This window comes from Crocodylus siamensis, chromosome 6, assembly GCF_052110815.1.
Source record: "Crocodylus siamensis isolate JL-2025a chromosome 6, ASM5211081v1, whole genome shotgun sequence".
Lineage (NCBI taxonomy): Eukaryota > Metazoa > Chordata > Crocodylia > Crocodylidae > Crocodylus > Crocodylus siamensis.
Genome location: NC_143400.1, coordinates 1,471,777 through 1,483,089, shown reverse-complemented (window position 1 = coordinate 1,483,089; position 11,313 = coordinate 1,471,777). Strand labels below are relative to the sequence as shown.

At 44.6% G+C, this 11,313-nt stretch overlaps 1 protein-coding gene across 1 annotated transcript in view; it reads right to left on the bottom strand.

Moving 5' to 3' along the window:
- The window catches only part of ZNF541 (zinc finger protein 541), a 32,430-nt gene extending 26,289 nt beyond the window's left edge, over window positions 1–6,141 (bottom strand). The window contains exons 1-4 of the mRNA XM_090053285.1: window positions 6,096–6,141; window positions 4,466–4,554; window positions 2,588–2,951; window positions 446–689 (exon numbers count right to left, since the gene is read on the bottom strand). Of these exons, the coding sequence (XP_089909411.1) occupies window positions 446–689; window positions 2,588–2,861 (518 nt within the window). The 5' untranslated portion in view covers window positions 2,862–2,951; window positions 4,466–4,554; window positions 6,096–6,141. The remainder of the gene's footprint in view (window positions 1–445; window positions 690–2,587; window positions 2,952–4,465; window positions 4,555–6,095) is intronic.
- Window positions 6,142–11,313: the final 5,172 nt, after the last annotated feature.

Sequence of the window (11,313 nt, the reverse complement as noted above, 5' to 3'; positions counted from 1 at the left end):
AGTGGTTCCTAAGATATTGGCTGCTAAAATTACACATGGGAATTCACTGTCCAGTACAAATACTTTCAGAAGCCCAAGCTTGTCTCTGGACCACTAATCAGAAAGAAAAAATACAAGCTTGTGATTGTTTCTCTGCTGCGTGAGATCGCCGATTCTTCTGCAGTTCAACTACGTTTTATGTCGGTATGAGGCCCCTCCTGCACCACTGTACTCTGGGAACACCAGAACTTGCATCTGCTCTTGATATAGTTTTGAAGTATAATTTGACAGTTTGCTGGCCTGCACAATGCCAACGGCAGCATACCAAGCCCTGTACTTGTGTGTCAGCTACTAAGCTGCACTGAAATAAGAGAATGAGGTCCTACAGAAGTAGATACATTCTACATTTCTTTAAAAAGCAACTGAATGGGATTGTATTTTTTTTTGTTGGTAAATGCCTACATACAGGTGATCCGGACGCTTAAAAGCCTTGCTGCAGACTTTACAGACGTGTTTCCTCTCCTGGCTGTGAGTCAGGCAGTGTTTGCTAAGGGAACTAGCACTGCTGAACACCTTCCCACAGAAACTGCAATCCAGAAATGGGCTTTGAGGAGAGCTCTGCTGATGCTTTCCTTTCCTGGCACTGCCAGTATTGGATCTGCCTCTTTGTTCGGCTTCTTTAGGTGCTGGAGGGGCAAGAAGCCCCAGTTCTAAACAAAGGGAGAAAGTTATACTCATTAGGTCACACATGGTACAATGTTAAATGAACCTCACACCGTGAATGTATTAATTTAACTTAGACAAGTGGAAATACTTTTCTTTTAAATTCTCACTTACCTTTTAGTTGGGAGCCTTGGTTACAAACTGAGATTCTCAGTATGAGCATTATGTACACAAGCTCTTGTTTTACATTGTCATTTCACATTAGGGGGCTGGACCTGATTATCTTGCAAGGTTCCTTCCAGCCGTAATGTCTATGAAAATCCCCAGCACAGCCCTACCAAAATCCCTTTGGACCAACAACTCCCATTGCTGTTCCAGACCTGAGTTTTCCATGCACAGCTCTGTCCTGACCTGCTACAATCTTTGCATCTTAGTCATCACTCACAACAATGCTTGGCTGTTTCAGTTCTAAACAATGTGACAAATTCTGCCAAAATACTTTCCCTCTTCTGGATAAGCAGGGGTAAATAAGGTAAAAAAAATGGTTTACGGGCTATGGCATATGACTTATGAGGAGAAGCTGGGGGCACTGGACTTATTTAATCTGCAAAAGAGAAGACCGAGGAGGTACTGAATAGCAGCCTTCAGCTACCTGCAGGGGGGTTGCAAAGAGGATGGAGCTGGACCATTCTCAGTGGGGCAGACGACAGAACAAGGAGCAATGGGCTCCAGTTAAAGCGAGGGAAGTTGCATTTAGATATTAGGATGAACTTTTCCCCTAGAAGGGTGGTGCAGCACTGGAGCAGGCTACCCAGAGAGGTGGTGGACTCTCCATCCTTGGAAGTTTTGAAGACCCGGGTAGTCAAAGCCCTGGCTGGGATGAAATAGTTGAGGCCAGTCCTGCTTTGAGCAGGGGGTTGCAGACTAGATCACTCCTGAGGTCATTTTCTATGATTCTGAATAAAATACTGCTGAAGGATATTGCACTTGTGACCTAATCAGAATTTAAACTGAGCCCATCAGATAGCCAACTAGTTAAAAATCTACTGAGCAATTTAAAGGTTTATCAAGATAGTCAGATTCACTAGCTATGAAACAAAAGAAGAGAGAAAGCTAGACACATTATAATTTTCACTATCATACTGCCTAATCAGCAGAAACATCAGCACCCAAAGTTCTCAGAAAAATATGTAAGAAAACGTACATATTTTAGCACTACCAGTTGTGTCAGTCTGTTCTATTTTCAAAATCATCTGTATGATCACACATCCACATTTACAATGATGCTACCCTGATCTTTCAAGAATAACATTTCACTGTGGGCATTCTCCTTTTTTAACTTTTAATTGTGGAATTGGAGAAAGCCGATTCTGCCAAACCTATTTCACAGAGAGCCTGAAATGCAAGAACAAATAAGCAGAATGTTTCTTCTATGCTTCAGGGAAAGCTAATAATGTAGATGTTAGCAACAGATTCAGCAGATCTGTCATTTTAATGTCTTTATACTTTCCATTTGCAGCTGGAGAGCAGGTTGTAAGGACTCCGAACAGAACATATTCTTATCCAGGGTGCACTTTTAAGGAACCGGAACAGAAGGGGAAGCATGACTATCACTCTGTAGTATTTTAACAATTATTAATTATTGTCTATATAGCACTATAAAAATTCATGACAATTCATACATCAAGTAAAGACAGCAGGCAAAATTTTTACAAGTGCCTATGTGATGTAGAAGCCTAGGATTTGTTTTCAAAAAAAGCATTTGAAAAAGGAACTTTTGAGGTCCTAAATCACTTTTGAAAATGTTACCCTATGTCCTGCCCCAGAGATTATCACTTAATGCACTCTAGCTTTGAAAATAAACTTCTGGGTATGCTGAACTGTAAAAGACATCCCTGCCATAACCCTGCAAAACTATAACCCAAGGAAACTCCGACATACTTACCATGCAAAGAAGGCTGAGAGTCAGAGTCAGACTCATTAAGGAGCTTAGCAGAATCACAGTCCTTCACTGAATACAAAGAGAGTGCATCTAAATTATCCTCTAAAGTGTCCATAGCTATATCTGCGGCTGAAAGACTAGGATCCATATCTAAGCTGTTCAGGCCAGCGTACATCATGTCTCTTGTGTCTGAACACAAACCATGGTTGAGAGGGCCACTGCAGTTCAGTCCTTGACTCTCTGAAAATCCAGGAAGCTGCACGCGATATGGATCCATGTCCACCCAACTTCCAAGGTTTATTCGGAAAATTGGCTCTGGTTTCTAGTGGACACGACTTAAAGACTGCATCGGAGTGTACCAAGACTCCTAAACAAAAGGTAACAGGGAAAAGTTAAACAAGAGATGAACCAATAACATTTAACATAATCAAAGCGGTATTGGTAACGATAAATTAGCACACATGTAAACCAGCCCTTATCAGAAAGGACTCAGGATAAATACTTCTGGTTTGCATTTTAGATATAAATGTATGTTCAGATTGCAGCTATAAATCCTAGCAGTGAGGCCAAGCAAAAAGGCACCTTGTGTGTACGATTAAAAATTAAATAGCACTGTGTGCATGGGAAAGTCCATGACTCAAATGTTAGAAGTTATCTAAAGTTTCTTAGAACCATCTAGCCCTCCAAAAAGTTCCGATTTTCCCTCATTTCAACAGGGCCCAAAGACATCTAATGTTACTGTTCCCAATGACAGCTTTGTCAGTATAGCGTAACATTCTCGGAAAAAAATATCCGATGAGGGACGGGGTCTGCACTGAGATTTAATTTAATGCACTCTGCATCATGTATCTATACAGAACAGAAGGTACCCATCTCAGAGGTGAGAGTCCCACAACTACCAACACAAGATTATTTACTGCTCTCTCTCTTCCCTCATAGCACCTGCGCTCAATACAAGGTTTTGGCAAACAAGCTAAAATTTTACATGAGGTGGAACAACAGGGACACCTGGGATTATTTTGTTACACATTATTCTTTTTAGCCACAGGTACTGAGTTAGATGCGTCAGGTATCCTTCCTTTGTTCCCCACTCCCATAGCTTGAATAATAGGAAAAATATTTAAATTTCTTTCCCGGTTTTTTTTTATATTTTCCAATGAAATTTGAATGAAAACAATATATACAATGCATTTTTCTTAGAATTACATTCTTCTTCCTCCACCCAGAAGTTTTTAAACAGCAGAGGAATAAAACCTGGAAAAGTGATTTTAAGTTCTTTCAGATAATGATGCCACAAAACTATTAAAAAAGTGTCCAACTATTCCACAATGAGTCCGGCAGATCTTTTAAATCAATGGCAATCATTACCTAAAAAACAACAGCAGGAACAGGGCAAAGCCATCAAGATAATTATTCTTACAGACAAGTCAGGGATACCCACATTTCCAAACAAAAGGGAGAAATAACTTGTTGAAAAGTACCTCTCAATGCAGTTCTAATTCCCCATCTCGCAAAACTTAAACACATGCTTAACATTATATTCATTATTCCCATCAGCTGCAATAAAACTATTCATTATGCGTAACGCTAATCACAGACAGATGTTTTCACAGGATTGGGGCCTCAATACACCAGGAGCCAAAGAACTGCACCTCATTTTTAAAAGAGGGGCCCAATCATGCAACTGCTTACATAGGCTGGTTAAGCTACTCATTTGGACGTGAGCTCAATCACATTCATTATTCAAATTAACAAATGCGCTCAGTTCTAACGCTCGGTTAACATTTGAATCTGTTCTGCAAGATTCAAAGCCCACTGCCGGCATTCCTCCAAAATCTAAACCTGACACTGGCCAATGCTGTCTTCGCATAATTACAACACCTTAGGTGGCTGTGGGACATGTTTTAGAAGTCTTCAATCCACAGGTTGTGTATTTAGGACTCTCGAGGGCTGTGCTTTGTAGTCCCGAGCTAAAAAGAAGAGAATATCAATTATACATAGCATTTTCTTTAATCCAACCTTTATAAAAAATAATATGGAGCGGTGAGGAAATGGAATAGCCTTAAAACCCAGCGTGCCACACTACGATGGCTTTAGACGCAAACATCTTAAGAGGGAACCAGGGACTAATTTATTATCATGGTCAGATGCTCTCAAATTCTAGGTGTCCAGGTCTGTGCTGCACTGACTGTTTTAGCATGGAGGTAGCGACATGGCATAATAAGGGCAAGCTGGCATGGAGTCTCTCAAGAAGGAACTAAAGCCTCCGTGCTATGCCACTGAGGAGGAAGAGGCAAATCCAGCTGCTCTCGACCTTTTTAGACTGAAAGCAACCCTGGGAAAACAATGGCTCCAAGCTTCCACTCCTTTCTCGAGCGCAGAAAAATAAGAGCAATTCTCTCGCAAAGCATCGGGAAGACCGCAGCGGGTCAGATGCTTCTCCTATTCGAAAGGATGCTCTGAAGTCTCTGCAACCCTCCGCTCGCACGGAGGCACCTGCACCCATGTGGCATGACACTCTTCAGAGGAGCTCACATCCCCCCAGCTGAGCAGACCTGGACCCCAGTGCAAGGGAGTAGGGGGGCACTGCTCTTGCTGTAGCCTGACTGAGGGCAAGAGGCTGCTGCCCTTATTTACCCCCTTCTTCCCCTTCCCGCATATTTGCTCCTGCCCCTGACGAGGAAGAGGGGCCTTTTCCTGACCAGATGCAGGGTTGTTCCTGCCCTAACAGGGTAGATGTTGGCCCCTACATCTGCTGTGGGGTTGCTCCTGCCCTTGCTGGAACAGAAATTTGCCCCAAATTTCCTAGAGGGTTGCCTCTGCCCCTACTGAGGGAGATATTTGTCCTGGTCAGTGGGTTGCTCTTGCCCTTAAGGTAGGTATTTGCCCAGCCCCTTCTGGGGTAGATATTTGCCCTTGCCAAAGGGTTACTCTTACCCCCAGAGGGGCAGACATGTGCTTCAGCCCTTGCTGGAATAGATATCTGCCCCTGCTGGGCAGCTGCCCTTACCCCAATGGGATAGATATTTGCCCCAACCTCTACTGGGGTGTTGCTCTTGCCCTACTGGGGTTGATCTTGGCCCCTACCCCTGCTGGGTAACATTATTTGCCCCTGCCCCTAACAGGGGATTGCTCTTACCCCTGCTGCGGGGGGACTCTATCACCTGAATGGGGTAGATAAATGCTCCTGCCAGGGTAGATATTCGCCCCTGCTGGAGGACTGCTATTGCCCCAGTGCGGTAGATAACTGCTCCTGCCCCTGCTGGGGTAGGTATTTGCCCCTGGAGAGCTGCTATTGCCCCAACGGGGTAGATAATTGCTCCTGCCCCAGCTACAGGTTGCCCCTGCCCCTGCCCCTGGCCCTGCTGGGGGGTTGCTCTCGCCCCACGGAGGTAACACCTGCCCCATCCGCGGCAGACACCTGCCCCAGCTCCCCTGCCCACGGGGCGCTGCCAGCCGCGGGGGTCACCCCCGCCCCGGGCCCGGATGGCGGCGGATGCTGCGGCCCTACCCGTCGCCTCGCGCCGCCGCCCGCGCACGCGGCCCCGCCCGCGGGAACGCCACGCATGCGCACCAGCGCGCGCAGCCCTCCGGGCCAGGGGGGAGGGGGCTCCTCGGTCACGTGACGCTTGGGCGGGGCAAGGGGGGGGGGAGGCGACGGGGCGGCGCCATGTTGTGGGCGGGAAAAATAACGAGGGCGTGAAGGGTGGGGCATGGAGGGGCAGTGCTGTGGGAGGGCTGAGGAGATATGAGTAATGCAACCTGGGGGGGACACTGGGGCAGTGCTGTAGGAAGGGTGGGAGAAAGCAGGCAGTGTTATGGGGGGGACATAGGGGTCAGTTTTATGTGATGGATGGGGTGGGGGATGCAGGGCACTGCTGCAGGAGATGTCAGGGGGGACATAGGGCAATGCAGTGCTGTGGGGGGGGTCACTGGGGACAGTGCTGGGCTGTGGGAGGGGAGTTGAATTGGGGAGAGTGAGGCAGGGGAATGAAGGAGAAAGGGTATGAGCAGGGGAGGGGGTAACATAAGGGATAGAGGAAAGGAGATGAGATGAGATGTGGAGTAGAAAGGCAGCCGTGCAAGGAGGGTGTGATGGGGAGATGTAAACCGGAGCGGTGTGAGGGGACATAGGGGTGGGGGGCTTAGTGGGCACTGTAAGGAAAGACGTTAGGAAAGAGGCTTGAAGATGTGCTGTTGCCCTCCCTCGTTTCAAACACATGCAAGGGGGTTATGGAGCAGGAAGGAGGTGTGAAGAAGGGGGAGTGAGGAAGAGTACTAGGGAGAGGAATAAAAACAAACGTGGGGACCAGGGAAATGCAATGGGTTGTGGAGGCAGGTAGGGATTAACAGTTGAGCTAAAGGAGGGGCAGGAAGGGACTCCTCCCTACCCTGTAGAAGATAAAATTGAACTTGGTTGTGAACTGAATGCCTTGCCAAGACGATAGCAGTGCACAAACCAGCACAAAAATACCCAAATATGATCAACGTATGCTTCCTTCATGGGAACGAGCTGTGCCAGTTGTAAAACATGGTTTTTAGTGGCTTGGCTTGTCCATCTGAGGAATCTGCACTGTGGCAATGCTGCTGGTGTTTGCAATTGAGGATTGCCATGCCCATCATGATATTAGAAGGTGCTTTGTTACAGGAGGTGACATGAGAGACACCACTACTTTCATTAGGTGTGTACAGCTTTGCAAAGTGGGTCACTGGATCAGAATAATAATGCATGCCTCTGCTGGGTAGGTCAATGCGAAGAACAAGAGCTAATGTCTGTTTGCAAGATCAGCATTGCTACCCTTTGGGAGAAAAAATCCAGTCCAAATCTCTTTCTCTTGCCTATTCAGCACTCTTCAAGTTGCATTTGAAGAAACAGCCTTAATCAGGAGGGTGGTGAACTGCGTGTGTGTGTTGCCCAGTGATTCAAAGATGATTTTTATGTTGGCATCGAATATTTGGTAAAAACTTGATGTGCATCTGACTAGCTCTTCAAACATTACATTTCTTTTGTGTTGAACTTCCCATCTTAAAACACCCTCAGATATCATCCAAAGAGATGTGAATTTATGTTGTTCACCTTGATGTTGTGTTAATTTTATTTTGTTCAAGTTTTGAATGAGGTTTATGATCTGTTAAACCAGCAAAAGTTAACTGTTCAGTGCCTGACCAGAAAAGCAAATCAATGCGCTGTTTATAGTAGGACCTCCTGCATTCAACTAGTTAATTACCAGTGTCTCCAGCTTCTCTTACAGCCTTATGCCCACAAAATGTGAAGAGTGACACTTGCTACTGTTCGTGATAAATGAGTAACTAGAAGGAGGGACTAACATGTCAAGACTGAAAGAAAGGCATGGAGTCTTACACCTATGCTAATTAAACTGTGTGTAATTAATATATCAAGAGCAGGTTATTCTGTAGGCAGGTAGCTCTTCATCGTTGCATCAGTTAGCATAAGACCTTAAAGAAGTTCTGGGGTATAGGACTGGCAGCTCCCTGTACTGACGGTACCTTCATCTTCCCATCTGCATTCAGGTAATCAAACTCAAAAGCCAAGGACTGAACATAGTTCAGGAAGAAAACAGATGGCAGCTGACTGCGGGAGCCAGACAGGGAGCTCTGGAAATACAAGACGCACCTACATATGCTGGTTTTATTGTTTGATTTGGTGTTTAAAGCCTGCTCATCTGCATACATGGAGACTTAGCCTATTTTATTACAGCTTGCACCAAAAAAAAAAAAAAACAATAAACCTGCCATACAAAAAAATCCCTCTAATTTAATTAATTTCCTTTCCTCTGCTGAACACAATTATGTGATTTAAATACATCTCAGTCATTACGTTTCCCATTTAGGATAGAAACTGAATTTAAAAAAAAAAAAAAGGTAAATTTCTTTTCACTGTCAAGCTAGAAATCGGGTCAAGCATCTCTCTCTAGCATGAATTCAAGTCGGGCATTAAGTTGGCCCCATATATTTTGAACTTTTTTTTCTATGATAGAAATAATTGCTCCTTGCCTCAGTTTCTCAGTTTGTAGTAGGGGAATAAAGGGCAGCTGTGAGGCTTAATTAAATCGTGTTTGTCAAATGCCTGTACTTTGAAGCCTTCAAATCTAGCTTAAAGTCATTGTAATTATGGTATTGTATTATAAATGTAATTGTTTTGTAATTATTTATAAGCATGTCTGTAATAAGTACCTCCAGGCTGTTTTGGGGACCGTTCTCCTCTTTCCTATGATTGAGTTATTTAATAACATTATTCTAAAGAACTGATCCGATTTTCAACCTGGTAAATCTGGTAGAATATCCCCTGTCCTGGAATATGTTCTAGGCCATTACTGCTCCCTGAGTAGTAATAACGTTCTAACTGTACCAATGAAAAAACTCTATTATCAGTGTTACAGCCCTGGTCCTGCTGAGAGAGCAGTCATCTGGAGTCACCTGTATCGCCGTAAAATAACTCAGAAGAGAAAAGACTGGGGGGGGGTCACAGAACTGAACGCAAGTAGTCTACAGTGCTTTTAAAACTATGGTGTTGCAGCAGCTGCCTCCTGTTACCACAGTTCAGTAATTAAAGCAGAAGCCATTTAGAGCTAGGGAATTTGTTTTAAAAATTAAGGGCCAGCCTTCATATGAGAAGCCCTCACTGATGTAAATAGCTCCATAAAAATGGTTTGAAATGGCTGAGAAATCTGCAGCAGCATAACATTACCAACAAAAAATGAACCTTGTTTATTTAAAATGGAACCAATAACATTCATGGTTTTTTAGGACATTTTTACACAATGTTTTAGAGTGAGTTTTAGGCCATCTAAACTTGAAAACTGGAAACTTGACAGAATTCCTGACTGATCCTTTGCTATTTTATTAGCAGCAAGAATGAGTCTGCTTTAATAAATTGAATATATAATGCTTATATAAATCCTTTAATCCAGAAATCTGAAATTGTTTTACAAACATGGATCAGAGTTGCATCTTGCAAAGCAGCCACAAGTTACTTTATCCATCTGAGAGCTGGGTAAGCCAAGGCAGAGGGGCACTGGTTCGGCACTGCAATACATCTTGTGCAGACATTAACAACGTTGTGAAGTGGGTGTAAAATCCCGTTGCTCTGATTCAATACCACTTTTCACCCATCCAGCTCAAGACACAGCAGCAGTGAGCTGGTCCCAGAAAAATTCTGCGTGACATTGTAATTAATTATGTTTAATGGGCCAGATCTTTGGCTCCATTGATATTAGTGGGGTTGTAAACATTAGGTTAATTAAGTTTTATTTAGTCTTTGCAATGCTGCTTGAGGTCTTAAGTTGGAAGGAGGCCTGGTAACTTAGTCGTTGGAGTGCAGGATTGGGATGGCTCTGTTACGGGTCTGCTGGTGGTATGTCAGTTTGCCAAGCTGTACAAAACAAATAAGGACCCTGCCTTATTTGTGAAGTGCTTTGAGGTCTGGCTGTTGATAAGCACTATACAGGAACTAGCTGCCTCTTATCAGCCTCATCTCTGCAAAGTGCTAAGTATTATTTAACTTGCCTCTCTGCTCTGGTTTTGAAGGGTGGATTCCACAAGCCAAATTATTTGCTGCTGTCCAGGAGCAATGGTGCATTCAAGTCAGCGGGGCCGCATCCACTTACAAGAGTAGAAAATATTACCTTAATGGGTGAACCCAGATGAATGCGGACGCTTGGTTCTTTGGGGACAAGTAGCAAACCTTGTGCCCAAGAAACGTCCATGCCATGCATACTCTGCACATGGCAGGTTACCCCTGGTGGGGTAGCGGAGGCTGGGACCAACAACTGCTGGCCCTTGCAACCTTACCTGGGGTCCTCCCTTAGCTGCAGCTGCAGCAAGGAGCATGGCTCCAGTGGGCAGCCAGGCTCTGGCACATGCTGCCACCATGTGCACCGCCCTGCCTTTTTTCAGTGTGTGGTTTTTTTGACCCTGAGATCTTCCAGGGTCAACCCCCCTCAGTCCCCCACTGCAAGGTAGCAGCGTGGAAAACACCTGCACGTGCAGCATGTAGCGCCCCAGATGGATCTACAGCACCGCATACCACACGTCCGTGCTCATGTGTATGCAGCTCTGCTAGTCCACTATTTGGACTAACTAAGGTCACTATCTAAGGTGCCCCAATGGTCTCAGCAGCGTTGGGATTGACTCGACTAGTCCAAATAGTAGACTCTTGCAATGGGGAGCCCTCTTGTCACTTGTAATTTATATTTTTCTTTCTTTTGGTCTCTGGAAAAGAAAAAGGGGAAGCACCTGTTAAATTAGGGAAATGAGATGCAATTGGAAACAAAAACTTTATTTACAAAAAAACCCCCCAAACAATATCAGCTTCTTCCCACTTGGAAACATGCCCTGCTCCTGAAGAGCTTGGTTAATAGTAGCATCCTTTCAAGAAAAGAAGAGTTTTAGCAATCCTGCCCCTCTGGGTTAGTCTAATTAGCAGTACTTGTGGCTTCCTGCCAGGACCTTTTAGTAAAAGGTAGACTTCATTGGACTTATTCAGCTTTCCACCCTTGGGTGGAAGAGCTGAAATAAAAACGAAAAAAGAAGAACTCAGTTCATGTGTGATTAAGGGTGTGCTTCATCGCTTTCAAAAGCCATCAAGCGATTCAGATTGCACTGTAATGTAGCTAAGAGGAGGAAACACCATGTTTCACCCTCGTTTCCCTTTCTCCACCCTTTTTTTATTAGTAATGCGTATTGCTCCAATCGGTTTGCCTTCCAAA